Below are 20,041 nucleotides of genomic sequence, written 5' to 3' on the forward strand. Positions count from 1 at the left end.
ATGTCAGAGTATCCTCTTTATTAGCTTTAAATATAGTGGTGAGGGGAAGAAAATTGAGAAACAAAGCTGCAATAAGGAAGGAATGTATAAAGAGTATTTTTCTAAGAAGCCTGAAGGACTGATTTTCTATACACTGTAGTTAAGTGTCTTCTTCCAGTTGTTGAACAAGATTTGTTTTTTACCTCAAACACTAGTGAATCCTGCCTCCCCCCCAACCCCCCCCCCCCCACATTTAGAGTTGTCATGCCTTCTATATCAAAGATAAGAGGTCTGGAAAAAAGCTCTGGTAGAACATGAAGACGATGAGACAAAACTCAATTTCATATCATTTATTCAGACATCCTGGTCCCAGAGCATATCATCTCTCCATTGCACTAGCAAGTATCAGCAGCTCTGTAGCCTGCATTTTTTTGTATGGTGTCCCGGATCCAACCAGTGAATCGGCAGAGATTTGTGTAGACGCCAGGCTTTCCAGGTTGGGCACAGACCTGCATACCCCAAGAGACAAGGCCTTGGAGTTTGTTGTTGCACACTAAGGGCCCACCAGAGTCACCCTGAAGGGGGAAAAAAAAGAGCACTCATTCATTTATGTAAACCAGGGGAAAGATGCATCCTTTGAGAGCAAGCGTGATGTAGTGCATGGGGGACAGACTAGAACTCAGGCTACATGGCTTCAAACCCCTTCTCAGCCACCAAAACTCACTGGAGTGGACAATTGTAATACCACTCATTAAATATATCACATCCTTGAAAACTCTAGTACAGTTGCCATAAATCAGATGTGATTTGATGGCATACAATAATAAGAAGAAACTTCCCGAATTTAGGGAACCTCCACATAGCGGCTGCACTACTGCTCTACTGAACATGCCACCTTTGCTCTTCCCGTACAGTTTGGTGGCTGCTGCCAATTTTGGCACGGAATTTCTGTGGCAATTGTGGTAGCTGTCTATGAGGGATAGAGACAAGAAGCCAGGAAGAAATTAAGGCTTAGAAGTAACAGGTCAGAAGTATGTCAACTCTTAACACCTTGTTTCAAGGGAATAAGGTCATAGCAATGTTCCTTTTGCAAAACAACAGCATGTTCAGACAGGCTATTTAGATTGGTTTGGGTGTTTTTTGTTCATATACTTTACTTTTACTTTTATTGAATTTATGCCCTGCCCCTCTAGACAAAGTCCACTCATGGCAGCATATATATCAAATTATAGCATCTACACATTTTTTCATTTAGAGTTATCCATCACATCACTTTTTAGAGATGTTTTGCTCCTTTTTCAGTACAGTGCTGGGGCTACAATTTTTGGTGCAATGTTTGTGTGTGTGTGTATGAGTGTGTTGATATGTTGACAGGCCCTCCTGTCTTCCACTGCCTCCCGGAGTTGGGTCAAATTCATGTTGGTAGCTTCGATGACACTGTCCAACCATCTCATCCTCTGTCATCCCCTTCTCCTCTTGCCTTCACACTTTACCAGCATCAGGGGCTTTTCCAGGGAGTCTTTTCTTCTCATGAGATGGCCAAAGTATCCTGGAGCCTCAGCTTCAGGATCTATCTATCTATCTATCTATCTATCTATCTATCTATCTATCTATCTATCTATCTATCTATCTATCTATCTATCTATCTATCTATCTATCTATCTATCTATCTATCTATCTATCTATCTATCTATCTATCTATCTATCTATCTATCTATCTATCTATCTGTCTGTCTGTCTGTCTGTCTGTCTGTCTGTCTGTCTGTCTGTCTGTCTGTCTGTCATCTACACATTTGTTGATATTATGTGTAGTATGTTAGGTAGATGCATTGCTGTTGCAGTATGTCACTTATTTTATTTAACAAAACAAAACAAAACAAAAAAGAAAGTTACTGCAGCCCATTGAATGAAGGGGACAGGAAGGGGAATATCATTAATCAAAAGGGGAACAAACTGGAGAAATCCAAAGACTATCTGGACCCTTTTAATGGGAGAAGAACCATTTATCAGTGTGAATGGAAGGATTGCTAAGTGACAGACAGAACAGAATACACTAACAATAAAAATCTTTTAAGTGCAAACCAGACCGATCCAACTTCTCATATCTGGGAATGCTAATGCTTTTTCCACTCCCATTTAACTAGTAACATTTACTTTTGTTACTATAATTTTTCTAGGTTTGAAATCTTGTGTGTATATAGTGTTAAGTAATTGAGGGGGGTATAGGAAAAAAGCCTAGGAAAAAGAAAGTCCTTTTAAGTTGAGGCTTGAATAAAAGTTTACTATAGTTGCTCCAAAACAATCAACTGGTTTTCCCTGCTTTGTACTTACCATGTTTTTCCATGTATAAGACTATAATTTTGTCTAAAATCTTTAGACTAAAAATTGAGGCTCGTCTTATACATAGAAGTAAGCTGAGAAGAGGACAAAAACAAGTGGAGGGGAAAGCAGGGAGCAAAGCAATCCTGCAGCGCTTTGATCCCTTTTCCCCTACACTTGCTAAGCCCCACTTATTTTTCTTAATTTTGGATTAGAAAAGTGGAGGACGTCTTATACATGGGGGTGTCTTATATATGGAAAAATACGGTATATTGCCAGTTGAAAAGGCCACTCACCTGGCAGGAGTCCACGCCACCTCTTTTCACAGCAGCGCACAGCATGTTTTCCGTGATGGCATTCGGATACGCCTCATTGCATTGTTCATTGGATACCGTGTAGACCGTTGCGCACTGCAGCAGGTCAGGGAACTCAGCTGCAAACAAAGAACACAAAGTTGATGAATCTAGAAAGGGCAGCAAAGAGAGGAAGCCACTTTTGCTTGGTTTGACTATCTTTTATAAGCTGCCTTGGGTTCTTTTACTGGGAGAAAGGCAGGATAGGAAAAAAAAAAAGAATAAAACAATGTAAGCAGGGCAGGTCAACTGGGAGTTTGCCCTAGGGTGCAAAAGGTAAGAAGATGCCCAAATCCAGATGAGAGTCTACTGGAGGGATATTAAGAAAATAAATGGCAATGCCTCCCAACCCTATTGTATTCTTTTTAAAAAAGTAGAAATCTATTTTCTTTTGAGGAGAGGAGGACCACATAGTGCTCATTTTTCTCTTTTCCTTGGTGGGGGATTGGTCTATGCCTCAACATAAAAGTGAATGGGAAACAGTGCTGTCTGTCCCAGGTACCCAGAGTTATGGCTTAAGGTTTCAGGTACACTTCAAATGGCAAAAGCTGGAGCCAGCTTTTCTAACAAAAGATTTCTCCCCACCCTGCCCTATACTTGGTGCATCTGCAGAATTTGCTGTCGTACCTTGAGGCGTCTTGATGGTGCCCCAGCCTGACACCTCACAGCGTGTGTTGGGTGTAGCGCATTCAGTGGCCACTTCAATTGGCCGAACGTATTCATTGATGTTGGCTGAGTTTCGCAATCGTATCAACATGATGTCATTGTCATGTGTAGTAGGATTGTAGGCCGGGTGCGGGAATTTCTGGGCTGATGTGATGCATTGCTCGGAACCCTCGTTGGCCCTGAGGCTGTGATCCCCCATCCGTGTGTGGATCTCCCTACATGGAAGGAGCATAAGAAGGAACAGAAAAGAAAAGCTGAAAGGACACAACAGAGAAACCACGTCACACCGGTCAAAATGGCCAGTTTGTACAGGGCTAAGGAATGTTGACTTCAGTGGTTCCCAACCTTGGGTCCCCAGATGTTCTTGGACTAAAACTCACAGAAGCCTTCACCATTAGCTATGCTGACCAAGATTTCAGAGAGTTGTAGTCCAAAAACCTCTAGGGATCCAAAGCAAGGAACCACTGCTCTAAAATATTTGAGCATGAAGGGATTCAGCGTAACATCTGTATCTGTGAAGATTCTCAGTTGTTCAGGTGAGGTTATCTGGAAGTTGAGTCACGGCAATTGGACTTCTTTCCTATTAGGATGAAAGATTTCACTACTCATTCAAGTAGCTTCTTCAGTCTGAGGAAAATTGGTAGAAGACCCTGATATATCCTCCACGCTGGTTTCACTTCTGCCTGGTCTGAATAGGCTCCTTAGAGGGACAAAGGACTTGGGGGTGAGGGATAATCCCACTTCTGCAGTCCTTCTCCCCCCCCCCCCCCACTGTCATGGGTCGTTAACAGTTGTTAACAGTGATCTTTCTGGTGGGCGTGGTCCTGTTCTTTCTGTGGGGGATGAAAGGGCAGCATGATAAATAGGAGACAGAATCTAAGGCCTCCACCCCTGCTGAGTGAGGGATTTTCTATATGCACATGTATGGCCTCTCCTCAAGTGTTATTGAATGGTTGTATGTTTATATATTATTGAAATATATGTACTTTAACATAATTGTAAATATTCAGTAAGTATTCAGCTCTGCTTATTTATGTTCTTTAATCACAGGATTAAATGGGTCTGCAAGTTGGTCTATCTGTAACTGTAACTGAACCCAAAACAATTTTTGATGTGAATCTGAGAGGAGCACATCAATCAAGGCATATATATAGGCAGACATGATATCCAGGGAATTTACATGATAGCTTGAAATAAGATAAAATGATATTATACTGAACTGGATTTTCTTTTTTCTTTTTTCCTGCTTATTGATACATTTCCTCTTTTCTGTAGATGCTTGACTGGCTATCCTTTAAAAAAATCCTTCTGCCTGTGTCTCTGCCTCGGTCTCTCCATTCATCTGTACCAGAGATTGGAACCCTCCTTTCTGGGGATGCTGGGATTTTTTAGTCCAAAAGTACATTTCATAAGCTAAAATAAAGCAGGTCTGAAGAATTTTCTGCTGTAACAGATAACTGTATTGCCAAAAACAAACAATAACAACAGTTAAGTTCTTGGCAGTGAAACAATACTGTTGTGTTTCCTGTGGGAATAATATGAAAACAAACACTTTGTTTGGAATTGTTTGTTGAAGGGAAAGCTTCTCTCTTTGATCACCCAGCTACCTTCCTTTTGGGACAATGTGAGATGCAACAAGTGACGCCACTGCTTAGCTTGGAAGATTATCCCCAAGATGACAGTCTGATGTCAGTAGAGATATAAACCTGCCCTGATCACTAGGCTATTATTATGGGTGCATGATGAAACTGAGCACAGGAAGGCAGAATGACTCATGGAAGGTGTCTTGGTGAGGTAATAGAAGAATGAAGCATGGTGTCCAGAGTTCTTGACTCCTTGACAGTAATCAGTTGAAAGACGATAAAATACTCATCTGCCTACACTGTCAGAGTAGCCTTTTAGCTGTGAAGGAACTATAATTGTTTTCTCCCTTCTGCATTGCATCTAAAATAGAAGAAATGGTGGCAATGGCAAAATGCTTTCTACTTAGTTGGAAGCATTTTGAGCCAAAATTTAAAATAATCAAACATTAAGAAATGGTTGCTTGACCCCCAAGAATCCAAAACAGGCAGGCACTCAGTGTTATTTAGTGTCTCTTTGGTTACTACATTCACTCTGGAATATAGCTCAGAGTAGTGCTGCACCCAGCGTTCCATCTGCTGTGCTCGGTCCTGGATGATCATGCCTGTAGCAGACTTCAAGGGAGCAGATTTCTTCTGTATTGGACCTAAAGCCTGCTTGATACCGTCATACATTCCCTTGATGTTACCTGTGTCTGTTGCTGTCTGTATCTGAGCAGAGCTGAAGCTAATAATCGTTAGAACATCTCCTGGCAGCCAGTTGGACTTTGCTATGAGCAACTCGAAAAACCTGCAAGTTGTACTCACTAGGACAGGCTTTGTATGCTGCTAGAGCTCTCCTCTTTTCCTCAATGGCTGGCATCAACTCCTCTGAATGGGCTTTGAATCAGTCGGCCGTCTTTTTGGTCTTCTTGCCAATTGTGGACAAGGCAGTGTTATAAACAGCATTCTTGAAATGTTCCCATCGTTCAGGTGCATTTGCATCAGCCGGGCCTCGAAGCGTTTCCTCAAGCACTTGGGCAAACTCCTCCACTTTTCTTTGATCACGAGTTTTGCTGATGTCAATACGTGGTCTTCCTTCCTTTTTCGTGTGATACAATCTCTTTGTTCACAGTTTTACTCTACTACACACCAGGGAGTGATCAGTATCACAATAAGCGCTCTGGTAACTGCATGTTATGATAATACAGTGGTGCCCCGCTAGACGATGTTAATTCGTTCCATTGAAATCGCTGTTTAGCGAAAACATCATCTAGCGAAAAGCCTTTCTCCATTGGAATGCATTGAAACTCGTTTAATGCGTTCCAATGGGGAAAATACCTCATCATCCTGCAAAGATCGCCCATAGGGAAGCCGCTTTGCGAACCATCAGTCAGCTGTTCTAAATCACTGTCTTGCGAAAAACGGGCCCGAAAACACCCGTTTTGCGAAGATCGTCCCAAGGGAAGCCATTTTGCGAACTGCTGATCAGCTGTTCTAAATTGTCATCCTGCGAAAAAACGGTCCACGACGCACGGACCAAATCACCGTCCAGCAAAATTCCCCCATAGGAATCACTGTTTTGCGAAGCAAAATGGCGGTCACAAAACATCATCATCATGTGGATTCGTCGTTCTGAAGGGTAATCGTTTTGCGAGGTACCACTGTCCTAAGAAGGCTAGAACGTCTAGTGAGGATCAAATCGAGCTGATGCCAGTGTTTTGATCTTGGATGTCATATTAAAGAACATGTTGCTGACACAAAGATCATAATAACAGCAAAACTTCAGCAAGCATTGGCCATTTTGGTACATCTTCCCAATGCTAAACCAATCTAGATGAGTGGGCCAAGAATTGTGATCAGCACCAACTCTAGTGTTAAAATCTCTGAGAATGAACAGCGTCTCTTTCTCGGGGATTTTCTTGATAATAGCTACAGCCTACTCAATTCCATGTTGATGACAGCTCTCTTGTGTGCATCGTCTATTTCCTGCAAGTCGTCAGAAAAGCCAGAGGTGATTGTCCGAACATTACAGGTGCCCAGCTTTAGGGCAGAAGTTTTCTTATGATTCTTGCATGGTGCAGGATTATCGATCTGCTTGTTGGCTTTCACCCTAAAACCCCCACACCCCGTGAGGTTAACAGACCATGGTGAAGCAGCACCTTACTAGCTGGGGCTGCCCAGCTTAAGGCAGGCGGTAGGTACCTAATGAGGTGCAATTACCTCTCCTACTGTTGGAAGTAACCCCTAGTGTCATGCTCTACACCAATCGAGCAAAGACTTATAACTGGTAACTGCTACTTCCCGTGTTATTTCGACGCTATATGCGACGCTGGCGTGTCCTCTCCAGAGCACAAGGCCTGGGTAAAGTAATATGGAGGACAGACTGTTACCCAAGCAGCAAATCCCCCCTCTCCACGTCACTGAAATAATCCAATGGAAATGCAGAAGCCAATACAACTGGTTCCAGTGATGTCGAAGGAGTTGCCAGAGCATCACAACCTGCCTCCAGGACTCCAGCTCTGGATTTTGCCTCGAGGTTAACTCCGGAAGCCTTTTCCATCGATGGATACAGCCACAAGGCAGTGCAGGTTTAAAATCAGAGTTTTTCTTCTCCTAGATGGGCTGCCTTCCAAGGCTAACAAGCCCCATCTACCCATATTTTATACATGTACATGCAAAACCAACAAAGTTACAGACATTTCAGTTTTCTAGTACATTGATCTTACAAACTGAATCCAGGGCAGAAATCAAATTAGATTTCACACAAATTTGCATGAAATTGAGATACAATGAGCATCCCCAAACGAGCCTACAAACAGAACCAGGCACAACCCTACTATTATATTCCACCATTCCATCTTACAGCTTCAAGATGATGTCTGGTGTAATGCCTGATGTGGCAGTACCTGAGTAGAGTATATAGGTATTGTTTTGTGGCCAGAAAGAAATGAAGGCATCAAATGAACACATTTATATGAAAGAATAAATTAGCCTAACAGCAGCCATCTTGTCTCTGTAATTTGATTTGCTTTGCCACATGAATGTGTAACCTATTATATCAGGTTTCTGCTTAGCAGACAGGAGTAGACAAAGGAGGAAAGCCGGCTGCATTCCTTTGCTTGCAAGTAACTGTTTTTAATTGGGAATTTGTCCTTGCTTCCTGATAAGAGAGCTTTGGTACCTAGCACTAAGACAGGAGAGAAGAGTGATGGCCAAGAGCCCAGGCACCAGCGACCCCTCATTTGTCCCCTCCTTCTCCACACCCCTTTGCCTCCTTCCTTTTCATCTGAATTTATAAAATGTATATTCTGTACAGGCGCCTCCCGCCTCTCCTCTGCATGTTCTGGCGGACGGAGCTGCATCCATTTACTTTTGCTTCTTTTCAGCAGAAAATAAACGAAAATGTATCGAATTTCCTTGTCCCTGGTTAATTGAAAATATACCAGAGACAGGTTAATGTCCAGCAATTAGTTCTGGTACCCTTCAGAAATATACTGGATCTCCTAAGACAGGGCAGATTTTGTGTGTATACTGTTCAGAGGACTGTATCCAAGCAAGCTGCGTGGATGATTCATGTTGTATCACAGTTGTTATGTGCTGTCAAGTTGAAACTGAGTTATAGTGACCCTAATAGGGCTTTCAAGGTGAGGCATTTAAGGAGTGTTTTTACCAGCTCCACTTCCCCAGTGAACTTCCATGGCTGAGCTGGGGTTTGGACACAGACCTCCTGAGTCCTACTTTGTCAGTGGTTCTTAACCTTTTTGAGAGAAATGACCCCTTGAGCCATTGAGGAAGTTATCATTGCCCCTCTCCGCGCAGCAGCGGTGTGGCGGCTGCAGGGGGGCAATGATAACTTCCTCAGTGGTGGTGGTGGCGCAGCAGCCAGTACCAGCTGCTCTGGATCCGCCGCGGGAAAGGGGGTGATGATAACTTCTTCAATGGCGGTGGCAAGGCGGCTCCATCGCCCCCTATTGCCCCCTTCTGTTCCTCTGCCCCTGTGTTGCCCCTCTCTGTTTCATCGCCCCTCTGAAAAAATGAAATCGCCCCCTGCGAGGCAATATCGCCCACGTTAAGAACCACTGCACTACACCACACTACAGTATCACTGAAAGAAAGACCAAATGAAATAGAAACAAATGACTTGGAGCTTACATGTCTAGGATAGCATATGCTGGACTTTCTGGCCCAATTGGGTTCCAGCAGGCTCGGGGTGGAAGGGCGAAATGCATTTGCCCCTCTGTCCTTGGGCCACTCCCAGTCCAGCTCTGTTCAGTTTGCTTACCCTTGGTGATTGCAGTGGGCAGCGGTCAACACCCAGTCTTTGTCTATCAGAACGCCTCCGCATTGAACGTCGGGCCCATTTTTCCTGCTGTTTGAGAGGATGACCTGGTAAGGCTGGCCATGCTTGGGGCACTCTTGCCCTCCAATGATTCGGGAATCATCCTGTGCAGCCACTGGGGAGGGAAAAAAGCCAGCTAGCATTAGACAGACATAAACTGATTTTCAAAATCCCACAAATCACACCATGTAAAGATCCACTGGCAAAACAGCGAGACACCCTGTTGCTATTCCAGCCTGGTTGATGGCCTAGTTGGATCCCTAAAAATCCTAGGGGACCCTGTTTTGCTCAGGGCTGGCCCTACCATTTGCTTTCCTCAGTCAGGAGGAGAGTATGCTGGGGAGGGGAGGGGAAGAGAAAGAAGAGCTACAAGTTCTGTACACATTTTTCTAACAGGAATGACTGGTGTAGATGAAAAAGATGGCCATTTGCTGACTGGGGTCTGTGTGAAGCTTTGAACCATGAGTACTACGGAAAACCTTGCCGGGAAAGATACACTGATGCTCCCCTCTTGTTTTTTAAACAACAATAACTGTAGAACTGGAATGAGTTTGGGACTATAATTCTGAGAATCCATCATCCCAGCGTGTTGGGAGCTGTAGCCTCCCCATCCAGAAAGGAACATTTCCAATGTGAGGCAGAAGAGCTCTTGACACTTGCTATCTCCGGGGGCTTACCCATACATACTGAGTCCTGTTCAAGAGGTGGTTCCATTGCCCATCAATTCAGATTATCTTAATGATCTATATGGCATTACTGGTGCTTCAAATCAATCCTTTGCATGTCCCTTCTACTTCAAAATTATTTTCTTTCACTTGGGAACTGTTCCCCTCCCAGTCCTGTTTGTTCCAGATTATTGTCAGCCCCAGCTGTCAGAGTATTAAAAATTTACAGGCCAGAACAGAACAGAAGCATTAATGAACTGCCATGATATCCAGGTGTGTAAAATGCTGAGTCACAGTGACTGGAGAGGTAGTGCCTGGATGATGCAACATCTGCTCTAATTGGGCAAGGGCAGATGCTTGAGTGTGTATATATGAACTGTACAGAGAAGATGTACCACCCTTCCCTCTTCTACTGATGATTCCATGCTGTTGTGCTGCCGCTTTGTACAGTGGTGCCTCGCATAACGAGCGCCTCGTTTAGCGATGAATCCGCATAGCGATCCCTTTCCGGGATCGCTAATGCGGAGGCATTGCAGCGGCCCCAATGGGTGAAACTCGCGTTTCGCTTACCGATCTTCGCTTTGCGATGCCGCGGATCAGCTGTTCGGCGGTTCCAAAATGGCCGCCAGACGCCCGAAATGGCTGCGCGCAGCATTTTCGCGCCCTCCCCTCGCTTACCGAGGGCGCGAAAATGGCTGCCGGACCCAGGAAACTTTGCTAAACGGTGAGTTTTCAGCCGATTTGGAACGCATTAAACATTGGCTTTTTACTTTCCGTTTAACGAAGTATTCACATAGCGAAGGTTAATCCGGAACGGATTAACCTCGCTATGCGAGGCACCACTGTATATATGTATATGCTGTAAATACACGTGCCATGCTGGAAGAAGCTGAACGTGTCTGTGTGAGTTATTTTTGCCATCAGGACCTGAAATATCACTCTGCTAAACTCTCGCAGGTTCATGCATTAACAGTAGTTGTCCTAAACAACATCAGTTTTGCATGCACAACACAAACTCTTCTGACATCAGCAGTGATGTTATCTGTGGAAGTGCATGACCTCCCCCTTGGAAGGGAAAGAGACAAGGGGTGGAGACAGAGCAGAGACTGAGGAGCGCATGAGAGAGAAGAAGGGGGACATGTGGAAGGAAGAAGAAAGAGAGTCTTATGGTGTGGAAATTCAAATAGTAAGAATTCAGATCACATTCAAGGAAAAATTAAAACAGGTACAAAAGCTTAGGGCATGGTTTCCAACCTTAGGTCCCAAGATGTTCTTGGATTAAAACTCCCAGAAGCCTTCACCACTAGCTGTGCTGACCAGGATTTCTGAGAGTTGTAGTCCAAGAACATCTGAGGACACAAGGTTGGGAAACACTGACTTAGAGTGAGTGCTTGTTGATCAATGGGGGGAAAGGGGCCACTTTTCCAACTTAGAATCATAGAATCATAGAAAATTGAAGTTGGAAGGGGCTACAAGGCCATCAAGTCCACCCCCTTGCTTAATGCAGGAAGACAATCAAAGCATATCTGCCAGATGATTATCTACGTTTTTCTTGAATGCCTCCAGTGTTGGAGGACTCACCAACTCCTGACGTAACTGGTTTCACTGTTGTACTGCTCTAACAGTTAGGATGTTTTTCCTGATATTCAACTGAGATCTGGCTTCCTTTAACATGAGCCCATTGTTGTGTGCCCTGCACTCTGGGATGATTGAGAACAGATCCTGCCCCTCCTCTGTATGACAGCCTTTCAAATATTTGAAAAGTGCTGTTATATCACCCCTCAGTCTTCTTTTCTCAAGGCTAAACATGCCCAATTCTTTCAGTTTTTTTCTCATAGGGCTTTATTTTCATCTCCATGATAATTTTTGTCACCTTCCTGTAGCCAACTGTGTATCTACCTGATACTTGATCTATCCAGCCCACACCTAGTTAGCTTGCTAATCAGGATATCATGGGGGACTTTGTCAAAAGCTTTGCAGAAGTCAAGATATACTACATCTACAGCATTCCCTCTGTCTATCAGGGAGGTTACCTGATCAAAAAACGAGATCAAATTAGTTTGGCAAGATTTGTTCTTGACAAATCCATGTTGGCTTCTATTTATTACTGCATTGTTTTCTAGGTGCTTGCACAATGACTGCTTTACGATCTGTTCCAGAATTTTGCCTGGGATTGATGTCAGGCTGACTGGCCTAGAGTTCCTAGGTTTCTTTTTCTTTTCTTTTTTCTTTTTTCTTTTTTGCCCTTTTTGATGATAGGGACAACATTGGCCCTCCTCCAATCCTCTGGCACCTCACCCATTTCCCATAATTTCAAGAAAATAAGGGATAGCAGTTCTGAGAGTTCTTCAGCCAGTTCCTTCAGTACTCTTGGATGGAGTTCATCTGGCCCTGGAGATTTAAACTCGTTCAAGGTGGTAAGGTATTCCTTGACTATTTGTTTATCAATCTCCAGTTGGAATCCTATCCCCCCATTTGCACATCCAATTTGTTTGGAAGTTCATAGTCTGTCTTATGGGAAAAGACTTAACTAAAATAAGAATCAAGCACCTCTGCCTTTACTTTGTCCTCTGTTATCATTTTTCCATCTCCATTGCGCAGGTGTGCCACTATGTCTTTTGTTTATCTTTTGCTGCTCACATACCTGGAGAATGCTTTTTTATTGCTTTTAGTGTCTCCAGCTAACGTCAGCTCATTCTCAGCTCTTGCCCTCCTAATGCCATCCCTGTATTTCCTTGCTACTTGTCTGTACTCATCCTTGGTGGCCTGGCCTTCTTCCCACTTCCTACAAATGTCTTTTGGGGTTTTTAGGTCCTCCCCGAGCTTTTTGTGAAGCCACACTAGCCTTTTCCGCCACCTCCCCTCTTTTTTTCTTGGTGGAATTGTTTGTAGTTATGCTTTTAGAATTAGTTTTTTAAGAAGCTCCCACCCTTCTTGGACTCCTTTTCTTGTTAGGATCTTCTGCCATGGGACCTTACTTATCCTTATTCTGAGATTATTAAAATTGGCTTTTTAAAAAAAACCTAGCAGAAGTGTGCAGCTATATTATGTTTTCGTTTCCTTTGAAATCAAGAATTCTAGAAGGACATGGTCACTCTCACCTAGAGTTCCCCTTACTGCCACTTCCCTCTCCAGGTCATCTTTGTTGGTCTGAATCAAGTCAAGGATAGCAAACCCTCTAGTTTCTTTCTCCACTTTTTGTAGGAGAAAATCATCACCCACACAAGCCAGGAATTTCTTGGAAGGGCCATACTTGGCAGAATTTGCCTCCCAACATATATCTGGATAATTGAAATCTCCCATCACTACTACATTGAGTTTCTTTGAAAACCGCGCAATTCGTTTTTCAAAAGTTTCGCCCGCTTCCTCTCTTTGACTGGACGGTCGGTAGCAGACTCCAACTACCAAGTTCCTTTTGTTTTTTTGCCCCACCTAGATTGATCCAGATGCTTTTGATGGGACAGCCAATCTCCTCCTCCTGAACTTAGCTCAATGTGAGCTACACACTTCATGTGGATGAGTCAGGCTGCCACTTGTGGGTGGCTTCAACACTTTTTGAAGTCCAATATGACATCACATTTGTCACAATATGACAAGCCTTGCGCCTGGGCAAGAGGGATAAGGAAACATAATCAGACCTGAGAATTAGGGGTGTGCAACAAATGGTAGAACAAAACAAATGGGACCTGTTTATTTAATGCGATCTTTATTATGAAACCATCACTAAAGCAATTAAGGAGATCCAATGGATACCTGTGCCCTAGTTAAATTTGTTTTCATTCTCCCTGAATAGCTAGCTAGAAAAGATCTGCTTGAGGGCTAGGGACTAAGAAAATGGAAGGTAATGTAATTTTCAGGCATTGTATCCAAATTACTGAACATTTTGATGGGTCTTCTTTTCAGACAGAATCCTCCAAATATAAATAATGACAGAAGTATTGGACTTGGTGGAAGTATAAAAGACCTAGGCTGAGTTTTACTCTATGTTAGTTCTTTTTTCCGTGGAATCTTCACATCTGTAGGTCTTATGCCCTTTATTGATAGAAAAAGACCACACTACAATGAATAAATATAGCAAATGTATTTATTGGTCCTAACAAGGGTTCTTTCAATATTGATGACCACTTGCAGTCCATTGTCAAATACATACAGTGGGGTCTCTACTTAAGAACTTAATCCGTATTGGAAGGTGGTTCTCAAGTTGAAAAGTTCTTATGTTGAATCTGCATTTCCCATAGGAATGCATTGAAAACCATTTAATCTGTATCTGCTCTTTTTCGTCCATAGAAACTACTGTATAGCCATTCAGTCAATAGTATTCATACAATGAGACACGTGTGGTTCTTCTGGAGTGGAAGGATAAGGTGATAGTTAATATACTGTCATTGTTTAGGGGATATCTGAATGTGTTAATGTATTTCTGGTTCCCTGGAGTTTTGCCTTCTGGAAAGAAAGTTTCAACTTCCTAATAATTTTACATCCCTTTATATATTGATAATCAACTCCTTGCTGTCCCTTTTTTCTGTGCACAGAGCTATTTGTAAGTTTCAGTTCTACTACCTTAGTTTACATAGCAGTTAAGCTGGATGTCTGTATGCCTTTTGAACTGCTTATGAAAAGGGGACTATCTGTCTAAAATTTGAATGACATGATTCTTTGAATGGTTAACAAAAAAATCTCATGGTGCTTGGTTGGAAAATAGAACAGCTGAATATTCCTTTGAAATGAATGGGAAATGAGAATGAATGGGAATAATGAAAAGTGGCAGAATAGCTTATGCAATGAATATCATTCTAGTGGAATGAGGAAATGTTTAAGTAAAAATGAAGAAATGGAACAACCAAAATACAGTTCCCCCTTTCCATGACTCTAGCCGCTTACATGGGATTACTTAGGTAAAAATATTGAGGATAAATATCTACATTTTCTCCAGTATATCAACGTGGTGAACTAGATAGACATCTAAAGGTATAAAATGGAGGGAAAATGTATTTGGAAAGGATGGGGAAACATACAAACACAAAGAGGTCTTATCATGAGAAGTCACCTGGCTGGTTTTATTGCTGATTTTAGATGGAGGGAACTGGCAAGCCAAGGGCTGGATACAGCCCATACAGAGACTTGTCAGTAAACGCATATTCTCCTTTGTCCTTCCAATAGCTAAAATTATGCTCAGCTAAATTCCATATGTTGCCAACAATTCCCCTCTGCATTCTACACAGGGCAAAAGGGACAATATCTACACAAAAGACGTAATTTGTGTATCAGGAATGGCAATGCACAGAAATCTGTCTCAAATAACTTCAATCTACCAGGACACTTTTCACAGGAATTGACAGTTGCTATTCTAGAGAAGAAAAATTGCAGAATAAGAATCCAGAGCTGAGATAAAATATATACATGTGTTTAATAGCCATCTCAACAGATTAACTACTGGGCAAGGGATCTTAAACCACACCAAACGTGAATATTACAATAATCATTTTGTTATCTACTGTCATTTTTCTTCTCAACTAAGCACAACCACCTACCTGTACAGAACAAGATTGAAAAGTAAAGCCAGTGACTTTTAACTCTTTAGTAATTACTGTTTCTGGTGGTGTTGTTTCGTTTAGCCACTAGTCATTGTCTCAAAAGCCTGCCTTTTCCAGGTAGAAATAAACATGACTTTGAATTATCCTGTCTCTGCTCATGATAGATATTGGCATATGGTTAGACTTGTGAATGGGTCAATAGGAGATCGACGCAGAGTATATCTTTACAAATCTTCTGAAAAAGGGGTTGGACTTGAATAAATGGTATGCTTACTTCTCGAAGCAGTCTACTTTGAATAGATATCTTACCAGGAACTCTCACAGAGCTATTCTATCTTTCAATCCTACATAATCCTGAACTTGAGACGCCAGGATTCAAAATTAGCCTGGAGGTGGACAAATCTGACTAATCTATTTTGCTGGCTGCTCTCTTTTCTCATCTCCAGTCAGCACCTTGCATGCATAGTCATTTTTGTGTACATTTTTCAAGAACTAAAATCCTTTTGCATAGCTCTGCCTGCATAACTCGAAGGTGTGCAACTTGTTGCAAAAGTTGCACCAAGGCAGATGACTTAACCAGGAAGTGTTGCATGGATGCAGCTGTGTGGTCAGTGATTCAATTAGTTGTTCAATCAGTCATTTGGAGTGCCTGGGCATACCTCCCTGTAAACTTCCAGAGGTGCAACTTTATGCTATGCAAAGTGCAAGAGGATTTCATCCAAAAATCAGTGGTTTAAGTATCTGGCTGCAGAGCCAGTGGTTGGGAATTCAGTTCCCCACTGTGTTTCCTGCAAGTAAAGCCAGCCTGTGTGGCTTTGGGTAAGCTGCATAGTCCCCATGTGCCCACAAAAGAAGGGAATGGTCAACCATTTCTGAGTATTCTGTACCTGGAAAACTGTAAAAAGCGCTGTCATAAAGCAGAATCAACTCGATGTCACATAATTATTACTACAGTATTATTATAATATGCATTTTTAGCCACAAACAACATCCAGTTTTACATTCTGTATTAAAACCTTGAAACACTAAATTTTTTGTATGTTTCTATCATAGATATTATGCTTATAAAACACATGTGTTCACATGCATAAACACACACACAAGACAGGCTGTGTCAGCATGGCAAGACAGCCTGTTGAAACATCAAAGAATAGGAAAGGATCTTGGCTCCAGCGGAAGGCAGACACACCAAGCCTTTGTGGCTCGTGTGATAGGCCACAAATATCTCTATACAAATATCACATCTTCCCCTTTTGTGAAGGTAAGTGCAGAAAGAGAGAGCGAGCAAGCACAAAGGAGAGGTTCATGGGTCAGCAAGACACAAGCAACACATCCAAAGATAAATAACCCAACAAAATAACCCATCACAAAGAGACAGCCTGTCCAGCTAGACTATGGTTTTGAAGAAATGCACAAAAGTTAGTCTTGAAAATGGGCAAAATGTTTCCACGACTGACCACAACCCCCACCACAATCTCCAGGTAAGTAGAAAACATTTTGACTGATCCCCTCCACTGTACGATGATGAATGGCGTCAGCGATTTGTCTCTTGTTTCAGTGTGATTTCCTTACCTGTAAGTACCAGCAGAAGTAACACTATCTTGAGAAGCCTTGCGGCCTTGCAGAGAGGAGATACCATCTGCATGTGTCTCTCTTGTTGTTATTGGGGCTGTTGGATCAAAAGCAATTTATTGTTACTGAATTCGTCACCTTTAAATCCCAGCTGGCCCCACCTTCCTTGTCTTTGTCTAGAAGCAAAAGGATCCAGTTATGTGGGTTTTCTTGCACCCTCCCACACAGTCAGTCTGCTGCTGTCACCCCTGCTCTTCCCCAAGGAGCATCTCTGGGTACACGTATGAGTGAGCAGGAAGTTCTCTGCCTTGGCCCCTGATGCCGGGATGGACACTTACTAGAGCACCCCAAGCTGTCCTCCAACGAGACCGAGACCAAGTTTCTTCCGAAAAGAACATTGTCTCTAGGGGTGCCTGTGGTCTCCAGAGAATGCAGCTGTCTTGGTTTTGATACAAGAGAACACAAACGCTACCATGCAAACACAACCCAGTCTACAGCCCACTTAAGCAGAGGTGTGCACATTTAATTAGATTTCATTGGCTTTAATCCAACAACCTGTCATGAACTATAGACTCGGTTGCAAGTCATTGTGTTCCTGTTTGTGCCTGCATCTCTCAACTGGAGAGAAAGAGGGCTTTGTTGATTACCTCCCCGCCCCATGGGTTTTGCTATTGCTGGTACTGAAGTAATGCTACCTCCATGAAATATTGTGCTGTCATTTCTGTCCCATCAACTTTCCAATCCTATGATTTTATGTACTTGTCTGTTAAAACAGGCAGCTCATGGCATATGAAAGTTAAAACAGAAGATTCCACCTGGGGTGGAGATTATTTGCAAACAGAAGCAACACTGAAATAGATGCCTATTATCTGATTATCCCAAACATGCTCCAGACAGTAATAACACAAGGATAAGTGGCAAATGCTGGAGCAAAATAACAAAAAAGGACAAAAAAATCACAACTTTGTAGTTTTAGAATTAGGGGTTGTACTTCTGGAAATCTAAAATCTAGCCGCCTAGAGTGGTCGAAATGACTAGATAGGTGGGGTATAAATAAATAAATAAATAAATAAATAAATAAATAAATAAATACATAAATAAATAAATAAATAAATAAATAAATAAATAAATAAATAAAATTCCCAGTGCAGTGGAAATGCTGCGAGAGAATCAGCAGAAAGGCTGTTGGTCCATCCACTGCAGGCAATATCTTCGAGAAAGACTGAAGAGCAAGAAGCTAACAAGAAGCCAGGGACTCTATATGGTAAACAAAACCCCCAAAACCTAACTACACATACTGAACACCTGAGTGGTGTGTGAGAAAAACATTAGGTCCGCTTTATAAGCATCAATGTACTACATGATAGATTGGGAGTTGAGAAGGGAATTAAATTAAATGTTATTGGAAATTGTGATAAAAACATTTGTCATTAATTTAACAATAATTGGTCATGTATGGAAGGGATTGTCACTTTCGTATTGGCCTTCTCAGCCACACTAGACACTGTTCCAAGATCACTACAGTATTCAGAGCATGTTACCATGGTCTCTCAAGACTGAAGGATGCCTACACACAGCCATGTATTCTCATATAGTCACAACAATTTAAATGCAGAAGCCCGAGCAGGGCAGGAGTGGCACTGTAAATAAAACAATGTAAAACAATTCCTGCATTATTTTTATCTATGTTTTTCTCTATCTTGCAGTGATTCCCTTTTTTAAAATTAAAGAGGGAAACAAGGATTTTTTTAAAAAAAAATAAAACCAGTGAATTCAAGTAATGATCAGTTTCTTACTGTGAAATGATATAAAATATCTAAATAAAGTCCACCCCAAATGAAAACATTCCCTTCTAAAACAAATTTGATTTCTGCAAATTTCTCTATTATTTATTTGCTACATCTCTGCCATGCATAAGTCAGAGCTTAAGCAGGAGGAAGGAAAAGAAACGAAACATTTCACTCGTCCAACCTGGAATTGTTATTCTGTACATAATAAAACTTTTTCTACAGCACACCAGAAGAACATGTAGCTGGTTCTGGACAAACACACAAATGTTTCCCTCTAGTCGTGTCTGCATAGAAGTAAATCCCACTCTGTTGAAGAAGCTTCCCTTGACCAGGTGAGGGACAGTCATGGCTGGCCAGTGTCACAACACACTATCTTTTCCTTTTGAGTTTTTTTCCTCAGCTCTTTGTCATGCCCATATTTCAGCTACCCTCATCCAGCCCATTCACCCGGAGCCATAATCACCTGCAGTTCCTGGGAGGGGAGAAGCGATTTAAGTTCAAAGGGTCCAATAGCAGCAGCTTCTTCCAGATCTCTGCAGTTGTTGCTGGTGCTTCCCAGGCTGTGAATCAAATGAACCCTCTCTGCCCATCTCCACTTGATCAATTGCCTGGTGTTTATCCATCACACATGCCTAAGCAGGGAGGGCAACTCCCTCTCAGCCTTCTTACTGGGTACATTCTCCATAGTAGCCCTGTTTGTTCCCTTCTGTGTGCTAGTTTATACTGGCGCCTACAACTTTCATCCCTCTACAATTGTGTGTGTGTGCTGTGCTTTTTATTATTAATATGTTTCTGGGTGTTATTCCATTTCCAACCTATCATGTTGTTGAGCTCTGGTGTAGGAGCAGATCACCCTGTATGCATCTGATTCCAGGAATTAAGTAGGGCTGGGCTTAATTAATATTTGAATGGGAAACCCGCAAGAAAATATCAGGGATCTCCAGGTTGAACCAGGAAAGAATGAACTAACTGAAACCCTGCCAGTTTGGGGTCAGATGGACCGAGGATTTGGTTCATTAAGAGGGAGTCTACTAGGTCCCTGTGTTCTGTGGTATTGCCATAAGAGGGAGAGATAAAGATATTTTAATGTCATAATCAACAACAATTGCATGCCGTCAAGTCTATTCCCAACCCTTACGCCAACCCTTTCCAAGGTTTTCTAGGTAGAGAATACATAGAAATGCTTTACCGTTCCCTTCTTCTGAGGATGTCCTAAGACTGTGTAGCTTGCCCAAGGCTACACAGGTTAGCTCTCCTCCTGG

At 42.4% G+C, this 20,041-nt stretch overlaps 1 protein-coding gene across 2 annotated transcripts; it reads right to left on the bottom strand.

Moving 5' to 3' along the window:
• Window positions 1-314: 314 nt before the first annotated feature.
• LOC110070122 (kallikrein-14) lies at window positions 315-19,503 on the bottom strand. 2 transcript variants are annotated; one of them, XM_072979828.2, is made up of 6 exons: window positions 19,243-19,503; window positions 16,990-17,086; window positions 9,162-9,333; window positions 3,279-3,532; window positions 2,595-2,731; window positions 315-554 (listed from the first exon to the last, which is right to left on the bottom strand). In XM_072979828.2, exons 2-6 carry the CDS (start codon window positions 17,060-17,062, stop codon window positions 375-377), a joined length of 816 nt encoding a protein of 271 aa, XP_072835929.2. In that variant the 5' UTR covers window positions 17,063-17,086; window positions 19,243-19,503; the 3' UTR covers window positions 315-374. The 2 variants fall into 2 exon arrangements, with proteins under 2 accessions (XP_072835929.2, XP_020633423.2); XM_020777764.3 differs by lacking the exon at window positions 19,243-19,503 and adding an exon at window positions 17,328-17,484.
• Window positions 19,504-20,041: the final 538 nt, after the last annotated feature.

The sequence above is a fragment of the Pogona vitticeps genome, chromosome 9 (genome assembly GCF_051106095.1).
Source record: "Pogona vitticeps strain Pit_001003342236 chromosome 9, PviZW2.1, whole genome shotgun sequence".
NCBI classification, from domain to species: domain Eukaryota; kingdom Metazoa; phylum Chordata; class Lepidosauria; order Squamata; family Agamidae; genus Pogona; species Pogona vitticeps.